We start from the raw sequence: 21,669 nt of genomic DNA on the forward strand, positions 1-21,669 counted from the left end.
GATGCACCTCAAAAATCCACTGGAAATTATTATTTTACTGTTAAAAAGCCATCTCATTGATCATCTTGACATTGAGATGTATGAATATGAAATAATTTTTTTTTTTTGAGTCTCATAAATAGTGCATTTTGCAACACATTATATAGACCATCCATTTTCAAGAGTTTCTTTGAGGGTTTAAAATTTTGTAATTAAATATAAAATAGATTTTGAGATAATTCTAAGAATTTTTTACATCAAAATTATATATTATGATAACATTTGGAGGAGCACTTGAATTGGATTGTTTAAGGTTGCAACCTCATAGAAACCACGCGATGCTTATATAGATGATAATATTTGTATCCAATAAATAAATTAGATATGGATAAATTTTAGAGGCACAACGGGTCGTGCAGGATCGAATTGTTCAATGATCGTGTGATTACTTGTCATATAATCAAGGGCAATTTATCGAAAGGGAGAGGTTTGCATACGGTTGCAAGTTTAAACAATCCAATTAACGCACCCCTCTAAATTTTATCGTAAATATACTATAGATATAATTTTTTTTTTATGATGGCTTGAGAATTTATTTTCATCTCAAATTATAAAATTTCAAATGCTAAAAATAATTCAAATCAAATAGATTTATAAATACATGATAATCTTGAAAATAGATGGTAAAGATAATTTGTTGCAAGATAATTATTTCACGAACTCGAGATTTTTTTTACTTTTCATATTCATATATCTCGATATCGATATCGAGATGATCAATTAGAGGGTTTCTCAACATGCAAACAACTTTTATGATGGATTTTTGAGGTGCAACTTTAATTCTTAAGATTGCACCATTTTATAAACTTTTTCCGTTATCAAAATAATCATCGCAGATTGAGTATTTGACATTTTGCCCATTTGCAACTATTCAAACACATGACGATGTATTTTTCCATGAGTATTTTGAAAAGATATGCACAAAGTGTTAAATTATACATCTCTCATGGTAATTTGATAAATTACCCTATAATCAATTTTCGAGAAAGAAAATTGACATTAAGCATAAAATTCTCCAAAATGATATTTTTTGAAGTTTTTTTTCCTTTATTTTTCTTAAATTATTCTTGCTAAGCCTCAGAGTGTTGGAATCCATGAGATGCCCCCAAAGCAGCCTTTTGAGCCGTGGGACCAAATTGTTGATAAAATGAACAATGGTTCCATGGGAACACCAAATGCTTTTCCAATTTCACAATTTGCCGCTGAGGCACCAAAACCGCGACAGTCAATGTCTTAAGCAAGGGTATTTCCGTCATGATGGCATTATCGAAAAAGATTTCATATTTTAAGGGTATTTTAGTCATGATGGTATTATCGAAAATTTTGTGAATTCTAGGGGTGTTAAGTGTTCGCAGAGAATGGCTGTGGTCCATCATTCGCATTTCTCTTTAAAGTCTCAGTCTGAGCTCGCTTGGATTTCTTCTCTCTCTTGCGGAAAAAAAAAATGGCTTCTTTTATAGAAGCCTTAAAGGAAATCCCTAAAATTCAAGGTAAGTTCCGGATTTCAGGAATTAATTAGGGTTTTCGTTGTGTTTTCAACGATGACAAAATAATTGTCCATGATTCGAGTAGATTCAGTTCATGAATCTGGATAATTTTCTTTTTAGGTTTTACAGTATTGGATTTTGATTATTTCTAGGGTTTTGAGGTTTGTGCTTAACGATACTTTTTTGTATGATAATAACTCACGATGAGCTGGGAATTTTCACGTATATTTCACCATTATTTATATTTCATTGTTTTTAAATTTGTTGTGTATTTTTTTCTAAAGTTATTAGTTTTATAGGTTTTTGGAACCTTGAAGTCAAATTCCTTTTACTGGTAATTCTTTTATTTGCTTTTGGGTGTATGGTAACTTTTTTAAGTCGTGGGTCTCTTGATGATCTTGTAATATTTAATCCATGAAGTGTTTTTTTTTTTTTTTAACGAAATTTACGTTTTTTCAGAGCTTTGGATAGCCAGATGAACCTGGAACTTCTTGGAAAGTACCAGAGAAATTGAGCTCGGGTTATGAAATGTTATGGTATATTCGATTGTGCAATAAAGCGTTTCAAGGTTTCGTTAAATTAAAAAATATTTTTAGGGACTAGGTTAGCAGTAACAGTTTTTAGGGGTTTCTCCTCTTTGGCTTCTACCATGGCCTTGCAATTTAATTAATGGGTGCGACTAGTATTTGTATTTGTATTTTATTTATTCTTTTAGGTTGGATTCATGATATAATGTTTTGTATAGCTGATGGGTACACAACTTTATTTTCTTTTCGGTGAATTCTTTCTTCTATTCTTTTCTGCTTTTTAACGTATTAAAGCACAAAATTTTAGATTCTGAGTTTACTATTTAGGATGAATCATCTCTCACTTAAATCTTAGGATTTGTGTTCAATTTATTCATCGTAATTTTGTTTTTCCTTTCAGTGAATTTTGAACACTTCAGAAGGGAGCTCGTTTTGTGAAAGAACCACCACTCCCTGCAATAGATTCCTGACAAAATCAGGTAAATATTCATTATTTATCTGGGTGGTTTTGGGCAAACTAAATGTGTACATATGATTGCTAGGGTTCTGTATAACATAGCTGCTTGGAGCCCCTTGATCTGAACCCTCAATTTGAGGTTAGAATCTTACTCCAAACCACTAATTTATAATTTCTAGTTCAGTCTATTGACTTACAGAAATGGCTGATGATGGAGTTAATGAAACTCAGAGAATGGATCTTAACCTATACATAGGCCTTCCTTTGATGCCTCATACTGGTTTAGAACTAGAATCAGTTCCAGTGCCATTACTAAGAGAGGATACGCATGTTCCAATTGATACCATAGGGTTAAGTGATTCTTCTCGTAGTGTCAATGCAACAATTCAACAGCCATTATCAGTGGATGGCAGTCGGTCCTCAGTTCAAATGAATTCTTCAGAATATTCAGTTGATTCTCCGGTTACTCATAGACATCGTTGGAGAAGATGGCCAAGGCCATATAGGCGTATAGACTTCCATGAAATGGACTCTAATGCCCTTATGGTTACATTAGATGAGATAAGAAATTCCTTAGACGAAGATAGGGATACAATCCGTGATATTTTACCCTTAGAAAGATCCACTGGAACATCAGAGACACTAAAAAAAGTGATGGAAGAGGCTGAAGTTCAGGATTTAGGGGGGAAATTGAATAAACAGAACAATGCGGCAGCTAACTTTGAGTGTAATATTTGCTTGGATTTAGCAAGAGAACCTGTTGTTACATCTTGTGGCCATCTCTTTTGCTGGGAATGCCTCTATCAATGGCTTCATGTTCATTCTGATTCCAAGGAATGCCCTGTATGTAAAGGAGAGGTTACGGAAGCGAATATAACGCCAATATATGGTCGAGGAAGCAGCACAAATAATGGCTCTGAGAAGAAATGTGAGGAAGAGGGGGGTTTAAGCTTGAATGTGCCTCCGAGACCTCGTGGACAGAGAATCGAGAGTGCAAGACCAAGACTTCATCGCTCCTTTAATAGACGATTAGGGGAGGATTTTAGATATTGGCATGGATTACGCCATTGGAGTAGAGCTGTTGGGCAAGAAGGGATCCTTGATGATTCTCTAATTGATCATATTCGTAGACCAGAGAGGGATTTGTCTGGAAATGATGTAGCTGAGTCGTTATTAGAACCTCAAAGTCAACGCGATGGTGTTGATGGGGGATCGAGAGGTAGTGCTCTTGTTAGAAATGGGTTGGATTTGTGGAACCATCTTTCTCTCACTCGCATACGTAGATCTGGAAGGCTTGCTGCTTTAAGTGCCAGGCTTGCTGATATGGAAAGCATGCTTGAAAGGTTGGCTAGGATAAATAATATGCTTATAAGTTCTGGTGCTTCTCCTTCTGTCAACCCGGAAAATTCACGTGATCTTGGTACACAAGGAACTTCTCTACATGAAGATCAGGTTTCAGTTTCGAGCACAGTTGCTATCTTACAGGTGGAAAATGGGGTTGTTGATGCCTCTAATGAGCCGAGTAGTTCTGGCTCTTCCAACTTGCTTAGAAGAAGAAGAGCTGGTGCATCTGGTTCTTCAGACGTAGATGGAGAAGTTTACCATGCTCGAAAGAGGCGAAGGTTAAACTAGTTTCAAGGTTTGGCTCCTGATCTCTTTCCTTTTTCTTTTCCATCTATGCTTAGATCTCTCTCTCTCTCTCTCTCTCTCTTCTCTCTCTCTCTCTTTCTCTCTCAGTGTGCATGTGTGTGTGCGTGTTGTGTTGTATATCTAATGTTCATTAGCTTTATAATTTGCTTTGTCCAATTATAGGTTACGCATATCTTGTGCTTGTTATATTTAATGATTTGATTCTCATAGAAGTGAACCTTCAATTTATATTGCCATTCGAATTTGACATCTTCTAGTTTACGACATCTTCTAGTTTACAGTATGATATCTTATTGGTCTTCGACGGCCTTCCCTGTGTATGCAAAATGTCAATTATTCAGACCTGTACCAAGATTTCCTTTGGATAACCTTACGTGCAATGGTGTACTAATATTCTACTTCTCCCCAATGTTATTCCATATGATGAGTAGTTTTTGTATTGGATGCAGCGTTTTATGATCTGGATCACATGTTACTATGGACTAACTTATCTAGATACACTCCACCTCCAGATTTTTTACTGTATCTATGATTGCTAGAACTGCATCACTTGATGCTGTGGCATTATTGATCTTTCCATACGAATAATTGCTGTTTTCTTTAGGAAGATTTCAATTTATGAATAACATATTGGAAAAGAAAAAATATTGCTTCTATAAAGCCAATGAATTGGTCCTAGGGTTATATGGTGCAGAGAAGTAACCGATTGTAGAGAATAAAAAATGGACCAAGTCATAGTACTCTAGGGTTTCATTAGAATATATATGAGACATGACTATGTGTTTGCCCTCTGTATGGTAATTACATGTGTCCTTGGCTACAATGACACTCTTTAATGCTACAATACAGATAATCCTCTACTGACTGTACGCAGCACTCTTGTGTATACTGCCTAATCTGGTGGATGGATGTCAAGCATGCTCAACTCAGAACTAAGTGTGTGCATGGGAGTTTTTCCCACTGCTACGGTAAAGATATCTGCAAGCTGATCTTAGGTCTTCATATATCGAGTACATTACCATCGTTGTTTCACGAACAAAGTGACAATTGACCTCAAGATATTAGTATGTTAATGGAAAACTAGGTTCGATTGAATGAGTATCACTACTTGGTTATCGCAAAGCAGAGTTGGAGATACAAGATTAATTACTATATCAGAGAGAAGTGGCCTTAACCAGATAAGCTCACATGTTGAAGAAGCTACACAATACTCAACCACTCCACGCGATTGGGCTACAACATGTTGTTTTTCACTTTTCCAAGTCACACAGATTGCTTACAGAAAAATGCAATATGCTGTGCTAGAATGTCTATCACTGGGATGGCCTGCCTATTAAGTGTTGGAGAGTCAACTCTTGCATTATGAGAAACAAGAGTTCCTTGCAAGGAGATGACTTTGAGGTCATGTGAGATCCTGGTGATAGAACTTATACGTTTAGATTGTAGTGCATCATGAATTTACTAATGGGTTCCACAACATGAGTGATATCAATTCTAGGAATAGTCAAATGGATGAGTTTCCCAGCAAGTCTTTTATATAGTGCTGCATCTTCCAAAGGAGTACCAGAAATGAGATCCATCTTACTTAGGATCTAGGAGCGAGTCAATTGGTTTAAGCTTCCTCGATTCTTTAAGGTGAACAAGCACATATTTATGCTAAAATGATGGTTACTCTTAGCGGCGCCACCTCAATACCAAAAAGTTTTTGAGGGAGCCTAAATCGTTGATGTCAAGCTTATGATGTAGGTATTGCGTGAGACTTGCAATACTCTCCTTGTCATCAACCATCATAACAATGTCCTCAACATATAGTAGAAGAATTTTAGTACCACGAGGTTGTCTTGTAAGAAACTGAGTAGTCAGCACTACTCCTATGATACCCAATACTTTGCAATGTACCACTATACTTATCAAATCATGCCGTAGGTGATTGAGTCAACCTATATCATCATCATCATCATCTGAGCCATATTCCAACTATTTGGGGTTGGCTATACGAATCGTGTTCTGTTATTTTACTCTATCAAAGGCTATATACCCTTAGTCAGACCATAAGTCACCATATTTCTTCTTACTACTTCGATCCATGTCCTTTTGGGCATTCTCCTTGTCCTTTTAGAGCCTTCTACTTAAACCAAATCACCCCTTCTAACAGGTTTGATAATTAGTATATTCCAGAGGCTATGGACAACTCTATCTTGTAAAGTTTTTCCCATGACTCTTAATTTGGGCAAACATTCATAGATCTTTATGCAATTTTGTGATATTTTCATACATGGGCTTTTGTTTTGTTTTGTTTAAGCGGTTCGTATAGAGTTAGTTGCCTCTGATCTTTAACTCTAAATACTTCTCTAGCTTTTTCAGTTGTGCTTTGTTTATATACATGGCCTTTTTAGATGAGAATCTGTTTGTTCATTTTTATGGAGAGCATTTGTAGATGGGTCGGTCCACCGGCCCCCCCCTCCCCCCTCCTGGGGCTCTTTCTCTTTCTTCTCCTCTTCTCCCATGCCCAAGGGTCATGCTCAGAGTTTGGAACCCGAACTTAACTGTTGAAATTTGGATTTCCAGGACACGTTATGAAAGAGCTTGACATATTTCTGTCCTGCCATAGTATAATAAAAATAAATACTGATATTACATTTGTTGTCTAGCGTTTTTTTATCATTTTCATCATTCATTGGGCACTGATGCTTTCTGGGTTGCGTCATCTTCCCTTTGAGGCATCATTAAATTTTTTGTAGAATATAAAAAATCAACTGAGAATATCTATATATTTTTGGTTGATAGATGAGCGAGTCAAAAGAATTAGGTGGACACAAGTGATAAAGATCTTTAAATAACACAGGTAGTGAACGCTTAGAAAATATTTTGCAACAAAAGATGAACATGAGCCTGGAAAAAGTTTAGTGACATGAGATGAGCAACCACCATAACAGATCCCTTTGTATTGAATCAAAGAGTGAAATATTTTGATTATTTTATATGCTTTAATGTGCACTGTTTTTGCAAAATAGTAGTATTTCAATTATCTTTCAGTATTAAGATGGTACAGATATTTGGGGAGTGAAGATAGATCAGTTAAACAGTAGAGTAAAACATTGGACAAAGTATGTCCAACATTTAATCTTGTTATGGAACCAAAGTAGAAAAGGTTACATCCAAAATATTCAGTTTAGTTGTTTTCCATCACAGAAATCAGGAATAGAAACTTGATATGTGAAATGAAATTAGTTTAAGAACATGACTTACAGGCTACTCCTTGTTGTATCAAAATGATTTAGGTGCTTGAAGCCACAAGACAGCAATTCAAGCTGTGATACAAAGAGTATATTCAGAATTATAGTATATCCTTATTTACAACACTTATTTTTTTTGGTATTTCCTTCTAATGGCTTTGACTTTAGAGTTAATTTTTTAATAATTTGCTACATCAATGACTGCGTGCTCACTGTAGAACATGTCAATTGGCTCAGTAGTTGCTCCTTCCAACTTCAAATCCATTTGGAATTCTTTAAGCCAGGCGGTGTCTTATGTTGCCTTACTACAGGTTACAAACCCTGGGTCCATCGATATCTTTCATTCTCATCAGTCGAGATCATGTTAGATGCTAACTTTTTCCTTTACTCGCTTTACCGTAGTAAACATTTTAAGAGCAACTTCAATATGGGCCCATTTGGTTCCAACCAGGCATTCACCCTGTTTAGATGCGCCCTGAACACTGGAAATGCATTTAACCCCATTTTGTAGAAATATCAATTCCACCAAAATAGGTGGATTTGAGATTTCCAGGAGATGTAAAGTTAAAGCAGAAGCCAGAAAACACACTGCAAGCTACTTTTGAGAGTGGGTTGAGGTCCACATAAAAAAGGACCTCAAACTGAAAAGTGTACCACTCACCCTTGTTTAGAGCTCTCTCTCTCTCTCTCTCTCTCTGCTCATTCACTCGACCCTCTGCTCAGAGCTTTCTCTCTCTGCTATGTATCTCTCACTAGATGGACAAGAAACAGCAAGGCACCCCTTTCTCTCTCTCTCTTTCTCTCTACACGGAGAAGAAACCAGAACACCTCTCTCTGTGAAATTTTTACTTCTCTCCTTAGTAATTCTATTGAAATCCACGATCCAATCTCTCTAAAGCACAACTCTTTGCAAACCCGTAACCCAAAACCCAAACTCTCTCTCGAAGCCATAACTCTTTCCAAATCTAGAATCCAAACTCTCTCTCTCTATGCTAGAAAATAATTCTTCACAGCTACTTCCCATTCTGAACTGCCTTCTTATCTCAATTAGAAACAGCAGTAAAGCTTCTCTATGTGAACCAACTTTCTCTCTCTACCAAGAGCGCATTTCTCTCCTCTAAGGATGCATTATATTTGGCTCAAGCCAGGGGCAGTGAAACCCTTTGCAATCTTCATGGGGGGCCGAGTTGTAAAGGGAGTCCAAAGGCGACACCAGTGGAGAGAGCAAAAGATTAAAAAGTATAAGAGAGAGAGAGAGAGGAGGCAAAGGCATTGGGCCCACGGCCCCTGCCAAACAAGTTATTAAGTATTAAATATTTGTTGGAGAAATTTCCATAACTATTGCGCTAATAATTTGTTAAAAAACATGGAGGCGGCCGCCTAGGCAGCCGCCCAGACACAAAGGTGGCCGTAAAGGAAGGGGTTGGGGTGGGGGCCATATGTTGCTTTTTGTGTGTGTGTGTTTGTGTGTTTTGTGGATGTGTGTATTTGTGTTAGTACGTGTGTGTATGCGTGCATGTATGTGTGTGCGTGAGGTCTCTCATGAAATTCTTGAAGATCATCTTCTTGTTTTTTTTCTTTTGGATCTGTATTTGTGAGAGAGAGGTCTTGAACATTTGGAGGATATGGAGGAGTGGAGGAGTGCATGTATGTGTGTATGTGAGGTCTCGCATGAAATTCTTGAAGATCATCTTCTTGTTTTTTTTCTGATTTTTTCTTTTGGATCTGTATTTGTGAGAGAGAGGTCTCGAACACTCGGAGGATATGGGGAGAGAGAGAGAGAGAGAGAGAGAGAGAGAGAGAGACCTTTCGAGGAACACTTGGAGGGCATCTTCTTCTTTTTACATGTAAAGAGGGAGCATATGAGTCCTTGTGTATCTCTGGATGTGTATGTGTGTATGTGAGAGAGAGAGGCCGCACATCAAACACTTGGACTCCATCTTCTTCTTCTCATTTGTAGAGAGGGCACATGGACCCAGTAGAGAGAGATTGAGAGAGAGATGGGCAACACCAGGCATTGTTTGAGTGGATTTGAATTTCTTTTTTTTAATTTTTTTATTTAAGGGATGGCCAAACTGCCTAGCCTCATTCCTTGACCGCCTAGGCCCCTAGGCGGGTTGTCGGCCTGAATTTTTTTTCATTGATTACAGTAAAAAACATGGGTGGAAATATTAAATTTGGAAAAAATTTTGTGACTGAATATTCAAGATGGATGATAGTGGTGGTAGTGATTAGGGCTTGGGACATGACAGGCCAAACCTACCCACAATAATAAGAATTACACAATATTGAGAATGATAAATTAAAGTAAAATAAAATACGGATACAATAAAATTTTTGAATTTCCTGTAGACATATCTTCCAGGCAATTCAAACAGTGAACAAGCATCTTTTAGATCTCTTACTAGTTGATATCCGAACAACGAACCCCCGTATTCTAGGAGATGTCAATTCCAGGAGATATCGATACTAAGAGATACATTTCCCTAGGATAACCATTTTCAGGGAACCAAACATGGCCTATGTGATTCCTTTGATAAACTAGGAATGTTATTGAATTCCTATGGACTTAAGTATTTAATTAAGGATAACTCTCCTATGTTGTTTGTTTCAAATTGAGATGTCTAACTTCAACTTTTTCTAGGGCAGTTGCAGTGTTTTGAAATGCGGGATGTAGCCAAAAGCGGTGGGGTGGGGTGGGTGGGGGGGCGATGCGGTCTGGATGAATGTGCATCGCGACAATGCGATCAATAAATGTAAAAAAATTCTAAAAAATCTAAAAAAATAGGTGAATTCATAAAAAAAAATATGGAGGTGATATATGTGATAGTAGGTATTTTAGTTTAATGATTAATTCCAAAATTATTAGCTGTCGGAGATTTTGTATCCACTATCCCCAATTTTAGTACAAAATTTGTTCACAGCCTCTCAAACCCCTGTTCTCTTGTCACAAATTCACCTAAATTTCCTCAAATCAACAATCAAAAGGTTCTAATCAATATCCAAGTATCAAACAATCCCGAAATCCAAGATTTAAATTAAAAAAAATTTCCGCCTAAATTTTTTTTTTGCTCGATTTGATCCCAAAAAAGCCACAAAAGTGGTTGTAAATGATCGTTTAGGGGGTTTAATACCCTCCCAAACTGTTTTCCCCAATTTTTTATGGTCAAAAAGACCATTTTGCCCCTCCTTGAGGAGCACAATCGAATTTTTTTTTTGCAGAAAACGATGCGGCCAGATGCGGGGCATAACTCAAAACCGCATATGCGGTTTGTGCAGATGCGGTGCCCACCGCATACCGCATGATGCGGCGATGTGGCCGCATTTTAAAACACTGGGCGGTTGCTAAATAATTACTAACAATAAGAAGAGGACGACCTAAAGAAAAAAAGAAGTAATATGAATGTCATCCAAATATAATAAGCACATTATTACTCTCACTATTCTTGGCATTTGTACAATGTTTATTATCATTTGTGCAGAGCCATTGTTATTGTTAGCTTCATGGATCCTCAAATACCATGGCTCCCTATAATGATTTAGTGAGCTTATATATTTTATTTTCTTCATCCTCTGCCACATAATCAAGGTTGTTTCACCATCCAACAATGTGATTTTTGACTGTTTTGTAGGGTTGGATAACCCATTATAGCTAACAATTCAGTGTTATGATAAAAAATGCTCATAACAAAGTGTTATTTGTTGTTTAGCATTGTCCCTTACATAATTATTTGTTACTGACTTTTGTTTGTTTCCATATGACTTGATTTCTTTCGAATGTTGTTTTTACTTTACTCAAGACAACTTTATACCAGCAGAGGGCTTTTTATTTTGGGGAGGAAAAGAGAATCCTGAAAACTTTGACTGGGTTTTATTATTGCCCACAAATATAGAAGCAAAAAGTATATGATGTTGCTTAGTAGGGAGAGAAACACAACCAAATTTGGAGTTTAGAAAGAGAAATTCGGGCATCACAATCTAGAGAAAAAGAGTAGAGAAAGAAGAATTCAACCACACAAACAGCCCTAAAAACCCAATTGAAGCTTTGAATCATGAGAGAGAACTATGTGAAGGATGAGTTCTTCATGCGAGCATGTCTTAGTATTTTGTTCTTTAAGAATGGCCTAAATTTTTGTCATAAAAATCTCTACCCTTCTTCAGCACTGAAGGAGGCGTTTTCTCCAATGAGGGGAGTCTAATGCTGGCGCATCATGGACAGATTTTGGTTTTTCGTTGGGTTTTGATTGTTGAAAATGAGATGTATTTTCGGTTTTTTAAGCCTTATTTTTTGGTGTGTTTAGCCTTGTAGAGATTATAGGGTAGTATTGTCAATGGCACAGCTATTTATTTGTGAAGGAAAGTATTGTCGTCTCCTATTATATTTTCATTAAGACTCCAATTTAAATCGAATTACGGTTTCTTGGAGTCTAATTAAGAGTTTTCATTCTAAATAGGGGTCTGTAGAGGAATTTGATCAGGGTTTGGATAGTATTTGTTTTGTAAGTCTTGGTTAAACAGCTAGCTCGGCTCATAAGCTTCCAGTAATTTTCAATCCATTCATTAGATCATTGATTTTTTTCGCTGTTATTTTCTTTTTATATCAAAAGCACAACCAACATTCAAAGTTTAGAGAGAGAACCTCGGCCTCCTAAATGGAGCTTTAGTGACCAATGTTAATGGTTTGGAGAAACATCAAAAGCATGTCTCTCATTGAACCACCATCACTCCTTAATTATTCTACAACTCCCCTCAAACCTAACCAATCATTGCCTTTTGCCTCTCCACTCCAGAAAATTAACATTTTCAAATTGTGGTTTTTCGAGGCTCACTATATACGAGGGAACTTAGGTGTGGCTTCTATAAGCGACAAGAGGAGGGAAAGTAGACTTAGCTAGGCTGGCCATGTGCAACGTAGACCTAATACAACACCGGTTAGGAGGTGCAATTTAGGCTCTAAAAGGGCAAGGGGAAGCCCAAAAAGACATGGATAGAAGTAGTGAGAAAATATATAATAACTTTTGATTTTTCTGAGGGTATGGTCTTTAATAGAGAACAATGGAGAAACAACATACTGCCCTTTCAAACATAAGGAATGCTTCAATTGAAATCAGGCGAACAATCTTATTTTGAATCTTGAAAATGTGAGTGAGAGAGAGAGAGAGAGAGAGAGAGAGAGAGAGAGAGAGAGAGAGAGAGAGAGAGTTTCTTTTCTAATTAATTTAATTTGATTTAGTTTTTGTGGATGTGATGGTTTGGGGTCTTACCATTTGAATCTCTAGTTTTCTCCAGCTTCTCTAAAAATCCAGGGAAAATCTCTGGGGTTTCCCTGGAAATTGCTGAAAATCACTAGAAAATTGCCAGGAAAATGGTTGGTTTTTTGATATACAGAGTTTTGGGTCAGGGTACCACCCGACTCACCAAATATTAATAAATGTTACCTGCCAAGCTGCTAACAGAGTGATATTATGTGTAACATATTGATTTTAGACAAATTAGTACACTCCTGATAAATTAACTGTAATCCAAATAGGCCTTAGTAGAGATTTAAGTTATAGAAATACATTTAGCCCTAGGTTGTAAAGCTTCTTGATCCATCATTTTCGTCATTTTTATTTCATCTTCAGTTACATTATTGGCTTAAGACTTGTTAAACGTACCACCTTAGTTCACTTTCCTCTATAAATCTATCTAGAAACGATACCTGCTCTCCAAGGGAAAAATGGTTCCCAAACTATATTCTTATTTTGTGAATTTAATTTCTTGATCCATGGAATTTATGGAGTACTATGGTGTTTTCCGAAGTTAATGGTTGTTTATAGCAAGATGGCTTAGCTATTGCAAGGTCTGATTTTGATCAGCTCCATGAAGGGCAGGCAATAATTTCTCGAATCAGAGAAACACCATATTCTAAGGGTTGTTATTTTCCCAGAATACATTGCTTACAAATTTTCTGGTCGAAGTTCGGAATATCGGCCATGTGTCCATCAATAATGTCTATCGATTCTCTTTTTTGTGTTATGTCTCGAACTCATGCCATAAAAGAGACAAATTACATCATGTGGAAATGAGTAATGAGAAGAAATATTTCCAGTCCCAACTTTATATAACTAGTAAGTACTATTCCAGAACCCTCCTTATATAATGATTCTTCCAAATGGACACCACCTCCAATCTGAAGCATTGCATTATACCCAGTTATGTCCTATACTTTAAATAGAAAAATACATTTGATTTTCAACACATCAAAGGTGCAGAGAGTGTATTTATCAAGGAGGAAATTCTCCCTTTGGAATAATCGATGTAGCCATCCAGATACCAGATACATCGAGCTGAATATCATTTTCCATTGTTATACTATTTCTCCAGTTTAACCTCTCTGAAAATGATATAGCCTTGGTTTGACTTGGATATGTTCTTGGTCAGAGAAAAGTCCATCTACCAATTATCAATGTGGTCATTCACTGGGGTACATGGAATTCCCTTAGGTAGTCTCTCCTATGATTGGGAGATTCAAATCATTCATTCATGTCCAGACATTTCTCTTGAACAGTCCAAATTTACTACATGACAATGACTTCTAGGACCTTCATTGGAGGGTTTTGGTGTTACTTTAAAAAAGTTTCCACATAAAAGGGTTTTTGGATGGTAACATCTTTTAGATGCTTCTCCTAGTGATGTTTTAGTTTGGGATCTCCTAAGTACATGTTTTGGTTTGGGATCTCCCAAGTACATTCACTTTTCTGGAGTTCTTGTGTTTTTATCAGTTTTAGAAGCAATCACAGGGTTCTAACCTGAAAATATTATTCATGCAAAATATGAAGACAAATGATTCCATCGTTGAAAATGAAAGGGAAAATGATTATTCAAGGATGCTCATTGATGCATGTTATGCATCAATTGACCAACAAGAATCCTTGAGGAATTTGCCTAGTTCTTGTTAGCTCACCTGACAATCTCTTAATAGAAAGGATTTGACACTTAAAACTTGGTCATTGTACTCAATTTAGAAGAATTTATGACTCAAGGAAAATGAACTAGCTTAATATTAAGGAAATAGGAGAATCCTCGACAGGATACATATCCGAAACCCTAGAATTTTCAAAAGAACAAGAAAATCCCCTTTGACACTGGTCCTAGCCCCTTATGATTGTGGTTAATGTGGATATCTTCTATATCACCTGATCATTGGTGTTGGGACCTTGGTGCCACCAAGCACTTATCTAAGTTAAACAATCGCTTTCTTGAGTCTTTGATAGGGTTGGAGATGGAAGCATGATATATATCGATGGAATTCATGTTTGACATGAAGTACTGGATATTGGAATACTCCAGTTAAATGTCTCGATTTGGAATTCTGATTTCTTACGAAATACTATCTTTACATTGTCGAAAGCAAGGTTGACGTATGGTTTAAATCTGAAAAGGTATTCCTTGGAATGCATGTTAGAATTATTGTATGATAATAAATAATGATTATTTTGTCTTGGCATATGGTTATTCTCCTCCTTTATGGTATATATTAATTTGAGACATGTAAAAAACTAAACGTTCTTCAACTTACGAAAGATAGGTAGGTTTATTTCAAAGCCATTTGGTGAGATGCTTATCCAAGTCAAACAATGGATTTCTTGATTTTTGAGAGGGTTGGAGACAGAAGCATGTTATATATTGATGGAATTGATATTCGACATGAAATACTAGATATTTGAATACTCCAATGTCTCAGTTGGGAATACTGATTTCCTTGGAATTACTGCAGTTACACTATTGATGTATTGGAAATAATATCATATACACCAGTTTGATGTATGCTTTAAATCTGAGGTGGTCCTTGGAATGCATGTTAGAATTATTGTATGAGGATGAATAATGATTATTTATCTTTGCATATTCTTCTTTTCTTTTATGACATTTATTTGAGACGTTAACAAAACTTTATTGAACGCACGATAGATTGGTCTATTTCAAAGCCATCTGGTGAAACACTTGTTTAAGTCAAACAATGGCTTTCTTGAGTTTTTGAGACGGTTGAAGACAGAAGCTTGTTACATATCAACATAATTTATATTTGACATGAATTAGTGGATAATGGAATATTCCAGTTGAATGTCTATGTTGGCAATTCTGATTTCTTTGCAAATAACATATTTACACCTTTGATGTGTGGGAAATACTGTCTATATGTACCTTGGATAGAAGTGACTTTGATATATGCTTTAAATCTGGTAAGCTGTTATTTGGAATGCATGTGTAAGAAATATTGTACTAGGATGAAATTGATTATTTTTCTCTGGATATAAATCCTTCTCATTTATGGCATATATTAATTTGAGACATGTTTACAAAACTAAGTTTCACCAAAACTAAACTTTTGATTATGAAAGATCAGCATCTTCGTTGTTGTCGTTATCATCAACATCATCATTTGACCGTTATCCCAACTATTTGGGGTCAGTTACTCAAATTTTGTTCTGCCATTCTGCTCTATCAAGGGCCATAACCTTAGTCAGACGATAAGTCATCATATGTCTTCTCACTACTTCCATCGATGTCCTTTTGGACCTTCCCCTTGTCTTTTTAGAGTTTTTTATTTGAACCAAATTGCCCCCCCTCTTAACTAGTGCTATTCTAGGTCGACCCTGCACATGGCCAACCCACCGAAGTTCACTTTTCATCATCTTATCACCTATTGGAGCTACCCCTAAGTTCCATCGGATGTATTCATTCCGAATTCTATCATTTCTTATTTTGCCACTTATCAATCTCATCATCCTCATCTCAACTACACTCATTCCATGGATATGTTGTTTCTTGACTGCCCAACATTCTGTCCCAAAAAGCATGGCTAATTTTATAGCCGTTGTATGAAACGAAAGATAAATTGGTTTGATTCAAACCATTTCGTGAAACAACATAATTTTACTTTTCTCTTATGAGTAGTTCTCAAAAGTTCTTTGTTAGAACTAGGTTTATGATTTTACGTTTCTAAATGATGTACATCAACCCAACCGATATAAAGAAGCAAGTAGTTCTGCGAAATCAAATTCTTGGATAAATGGCATAGATGAAAAAAATTGAATCCATAAATAAATGATGGAAATCCGTAAACGTGGCAACTTGGGGACAGCTATTGGGTGCAAAATGGATATAAGAATTGGCAACTGATTATCATGAAACATATTTACCTATGGCTAAATAAAATTTTAAAATCATGATGGCAGTAGTTGTTTTTTAATATTTAGAACTTCAAATAGCTGAAATCTAGGTTATTTGATGCTCCTTAAATCTTAACCTCATTTATGTCCTTTGCGCCTAGATCCGTCTGTAGCAAATATTTTCTAATTAGGGTTGTTTCACCATTTACTAATGGGGAGCAAATAACCACTTTCTATTTTTGTGCAAACTCTGAGAGATACTTCAATGTAAGAAATAAAATACAATGCGACGTGTCAATTGGGATTACAAGTTATTTGATGTCCTACATTATTAATATTTATTGACCATACTACTACTGATGGGTATGTTAAACATGTATGAGTACTGGTGCATCGTAGTAGAAAATTCTGAGCAGCATGCACTTAAGCGCAGTTCAGTTTATGATGACTGTATTCTGTGTTTAGCATGCATGCTTTCTGGGGCTTGCATCGACGTGTTCCTACTAAATGTGTGAATTTACAATAGCGGTTTGAGTTACTTTTTGACTTTGGTGGCTTCTTTGAAGGGCTTATCTGGTCATCAGAATGCATAAAAAGATGACTTAACTCAACAAAGAAATATATATTGTGGATCACTGTTACTTAAAGTTAATTGTTTTTGGGTCTTGGTTAATCCTAATTGAACTAGAGGCCATAGCTCTTGTCAATTCATGTTATATGGTAGTTATTTAATTTATGTTTATGCTAGGCATGTGCTTGTTTAATTTGGTATTTCACATTGGTTATTTAAGTTGAGGTTGGTTATTGTCTTTGCTCACGGAAGCTCACTAAAGAATGCATCTCCTAGTTAGCTAAACAATCTTATTTAGTGGCAGCCCTCAAGCCTTCTGTGGAACTAGTGCCACCCATCAAAGTGCATGTGAGGTGCAGCTCAGTTATTATACTATAAGAGGGAAGCATCTCTCTGGGCTTTTTCGCTTCTGTCTCGCTCTCTCTCTAAGTCAAAATGTTATGGGTAGCATTCTGTTTGAACCAATCAACCTTGGTCTTGTTTAAGACCATGTCTGGTCTGATATTGAAGCTGGGTCACCCTTCATCACTCATGTTACCATGCTTTCAAGGAAACGGGAAGGACCGTACATAGGATTTTAGGTCTTCTGTAATAACTTACAATGAATATGCTAGTTAATGAAATCTTCTGTGTGGAAAGAAATAGTTAATCTGGGTTGGTGGCGAAAAGATGGAAAGGGGCTATGATTTGGGGATTGTACAATAGAAAACCATTTATCTTTCGTATCAGGGAGGTCACAATGAATCTTTTTACTCAGATGGTTTAGCGTATGTTGCAAAGTTTATTTTACTAGTGATCATGACTTCTTGTAGAACAAATGATCTTTAGTATACATTTTATTTAGTTTACTTGAAGGAATCTTGCTACTTTGGTGTATTGCTAGTGCAATGACCGAAGCACAAAATGACTCAGCCGTATCACGATCATCGGAGATCGCTTATTATAAAGTTTGAGAAAAAAAAATTATGAATTTTTGAGTGTGGTTTGTAGGATAACCTTAACCGTCTAATTCTAAATTTAATGGATAAGTTGTCGAATTTTTTTATGTCAAAAGTAAATGGTCTTATTGTATACTTCCTCATATGGAAAAAGGTGTTTTCTCTATAATATTAGTCTTTTATTTAGGGAATTTATCAAAATGGCCCATCAAGGTGTTCCGTTGTTCATTTTTTATGGGTAATTTGATAAATTTCTTTTTTATTTATGCACGGTTTCCCTCATAGCTAGTCGAATGGGAATGGGAATGTTCTAAGAGTGATGGTATATATATATATATATATATATATATATATATATATATATATATATATATATATATATATATATTGGCAGTGTTTTAAAAGCCAGCTCAGAAATGATGGGGCCGGGTCTTAGTCCACACACATCAAGAATTGGACCGGGTTATCCAAAGCATGCTTTAATGAAATTTTAATGTAAAACCTTGTATTTCAGAGTGAAGTAATGAACTAATATTTAAATGGACACTAAAAATGGATTTCAAGCCCAAACATTGGGCAATTTTTCTTTTTGTTCTCTCTTAAGAAAATCCTCCAAGGTAGCTGGGCGAACTTTTTGACTCGACCGACCTAGCTTGAAACTGGTGGTGCGTGACTGGTTTGACTCATTGGTCTAGGCAATGGATAAGAATGAATTCCCCGTACGATTGATCGATTTTCTTCTTCTTCGTTAGTCCTGCAGTACAATTCAGTATTGATCAAAGTTGGTTAAAATCAGCGTTCAAACTCGCCTTGGGCATAGGACTTGGCTTTTGCTCTTTACGAGTTCTAGCGGACTGCATGAGTCCGCCCAAGATTAAGCTCGATTCTAGTAACGGTCAACGAAAACAAGTTAGGCAGCCTAATAAACACAGCGCAGCGAGAGTGTCTGCGAGAACGAGTTAGTTAGGCAAAGACGCTTAAAACCACCGCGAATTGACGATTTGATCGATAAATGTTATTCATTCGGTGAGCCCGGGCGGTAGTGTGATGTGTCTGGAAACCCGGGATCATAAATGGATTCGAGTACCGTTCTGATCGCCTCTTTCATGATCTTTTCTATAGGCAGAAAATTCTTCATATTGTAAAGGGGAGCAAAGCCCTGAGAAACCGATCGGAACGAAACGAGCGAGAGAAGTGCGTAAGCACGAAGCGAGCCAAAGAGCGAGTGAGGTGGTCTTATAACCCTCGGGCCCGGTGCTTGACAAGAGGAGGCGGGGCTCTCATTGAGTCAACTGATCCCCACCACCCGACTTAATGGTTGCATAGCCTGCGGATTCCCCCCCAATAATAGACGGAATGGATGGTCGTTTCCCAGCAGTTGTGGTTATTCCAGTTCCATCCCCCCATCCTCGTTAGCCGATCGATCAGCCGGAAGGGAACCATGATATAATGCGGTAGAAGCGGGTAGTGATCGGGCGGTCCAAGTAAAAGAATGGATTGGGTTGGCCGTTCATCCAAAAAAAAAAAGGCTCATTAATTACTAGGTGTCAAATTCATTACTAGGAGTGGGGCATATTAGGGTAGCTACAGTCGTGGATGCGGTCTCGCTGTTGAGGTGGGTCGATTGACACGTTTCCATGCATGGAGCTCCTATCGTGGCTCGATTGGCATTGCGAAGTCCCACACCATTGTGCGATTCGGATACTTAGTATCCAAACTCCAGATGTTATCCTTTGAGGCATCTTGCGTGTGAGGTGGGTGGGGTAGGAGTAGGCGCCTAGTTACAGTTCGCCCCGAAGCATCGCTAGGGCCTTTTCATCAAGTCTACCAGATAGAAGATGATAGAGGGAAAACTCTTGTTGCGTTACGCAAGACCGTCTCACTTCCAGTTCCTTCTTAGTCAAATCTGATGATACGCCTCGGCTTCAGATCCTCGTTGACTTGCCGTGTAGATACTCGTTGATCTGCTTCTCAAATTGCCACAGAGTCGCATCGCATCGCGCTCCCAGCTTGCTTCGCTCTCTGGTAGGCCTTTCCATGATTTGAAAATCTCTTTTCTTCAACCTTTGATTCGATGGTGGCACCTTCCGCGTTTGGTGAGGCCTTTGACAGAATTTATTCGAACTGATCTCGAACAAAAGACCCTTCCTTAATCACGCAATTAGGCCGGTCATCCGGAAGATGAAATCACATTCGGGAACGACGTGGAACGATGGTGGGGAGAAACAGAGAGCTAAGGCAAGGAGAAGAAAGCGGCAACTGCTTCTCGGCCCGAAAAGCACCAATGCGCGTGGAGCTCCGCAGCGTAGCCGGACCAGGTCTTTCACCAGCACCACCTTGTCCAGCAACATCCCTTCCAGGAAATGAGACAAACCCAAACTTTCAAGGCGAATTTTTCAATCTTTGTTTTATGCTTCAAATCCTTGTCAAAGCTTCCTTATGCAGCCCTAACCAAGACCCCCAAACAAATTTTGGATTCCAACGTAAAATCCAGGAGATCTAAGGCTTTGAAATATTTGGATAAATAGAATATCCGAAATTCAGAACTATAAGTATAATCGTCATTTTGGGTGGAAAAAACTATCCTCTTGTTAAACACAAAGTTTGAATTTTCTATGAAAATCGACCATTAGATTCGAAAACTTGAAAATTTTTCAAAAAATTGCCCAATTCTTTGATCTACAAAATGCGAGTAATCTAGCGGTTTTTTCTCAAATACGGTTTCTAATAGGTTGATATAGTGATTTTCCGCCTTATACTAAAATTTGGATCAAAATTTGAAGTCCAGGGGCTCCAATCTTCAGAAGAAATGAAAAATGGAAGCCGGACCCCTTTTATTTTTGGACTAGTGTATAAACAGATTCGCCTGAGCACGTAGAACTTGAGTGGGTCGAGTTCCATAGGGGTGTAGTACTCGCCCCAGTATTATACCTCTTCCTTAACCCCGATCTTATACTCACCTTGCCAGTATGTTGAGGCCAAGTGACTTGGCCGAGACCGAGTGGATTGATCGAGTTTTAAAACATTGGGAAAAAATAGACAACAAATCATCAGTTGCGGATGGTCATGCAAAGTGTGGGTCTAGCATGATGGTTTTTTGAGGAGTCGATTCATGTGTGATTGCATTGTATTCTTTCTTTTACATTAATAATGCAATAAAGTAGCTGGGTGCAATTGGCATACGGATGCATCCGTAGCTCTAGAGATAACGTGCACCTTCAAATTTTATCATGGTATATAATTTTGATATAAAATGTTCTTAGGATTATCTCAAAATTTATTTTTATATCTAATTATAAAATTTTAAATTTAAAAAATGGTTAAAATCAAGTAGATCTATGAACATATGAAAATCTTGAAAATGAACGGTGTAGATAATATGTTGTAAAATGCACTGTTTCTGAGACTTAAATTTTTTTTATTTTTCATGGTCATACATCTCGATGTCGAGATGATCATCAATCAAAAGGTGTTTCAACGTTAAAACTATCTTTTCCGATGGATTTTTGAGGTGCACCGGTAGCTGTAGACGTAAGGTTGCAACCTATAAACTTTTTCCAAAGTATATTTATCAAAAAAAAAAAAAAGGATGATAAATCATGTCTAGCT

The 21,669-nt window shown here is 37.0% G+C and overlaps 1 protein-coding gene across 6 annotated transcripts; it reads left to right on the forward strand.

Annotated features, from left to right (window-relative positions):
* Positions 1–1,461: 1,461 nt before the first annotated feature.
* On the forward strand, positions 1,462–17,970 carry LOC18443888 (uncharacterized). Of its 6 annotated transcripts, none has more exons than XM_088860944.1 (5): positions 1,462–1,529; positions 1,986–2,062; positions 2,454–2,532; positions 2,695–4,149; positions 17,421–17,970. In XM_088860944.1, the coding sequence occupies exon 4, from the start codon at positions 2,712–2,714 to the stop codon at positions 4,140–4,142; it is 1,431 nt and encodes a 476-aa protein (XP_088717070.1). In that variant the 5' UTR covers positions 1,462–1,529; positions 1,986–2,062; positions 2,454–2,532; positions 2,695–2,711; the 3' UTR covers positions 4,143–4,149; positions 17,421–17,970. The 6 variants fall into 6 exon arrangements, with proteins under 6 accessions (XP_088717070.1, XP_011626950.1, XP_088717072.1 ...); XM_011628648.3 differs by having other exon boundaries at positions 17,427–17,970; XM_088860946.1 differs by lacking the exon at positions 17,421–17,970 and adding an exon at positions 15,350–15,639.
* The last annotated feature ends 3,699 nt before the right edge of the window (positions 17,971–21,669 follow it).

Source organism: Amborella trichopoda, chromosome 3 (genome assembly GCF_054954075.1).
Source record: "Amborella trichopoda isolate Santa Cruz 75 chromosome 3, AtrichopodaSantaCruz75HAP2 v2.0, whole genome shotgun sequence".
NCBI classification, from domain to species: Eukaryota; Viridiplantae; Streptophyta; class Magnoliopsida; order Amborellales; family Amborellaceae; genus Amborella; species Amborella trichopoda.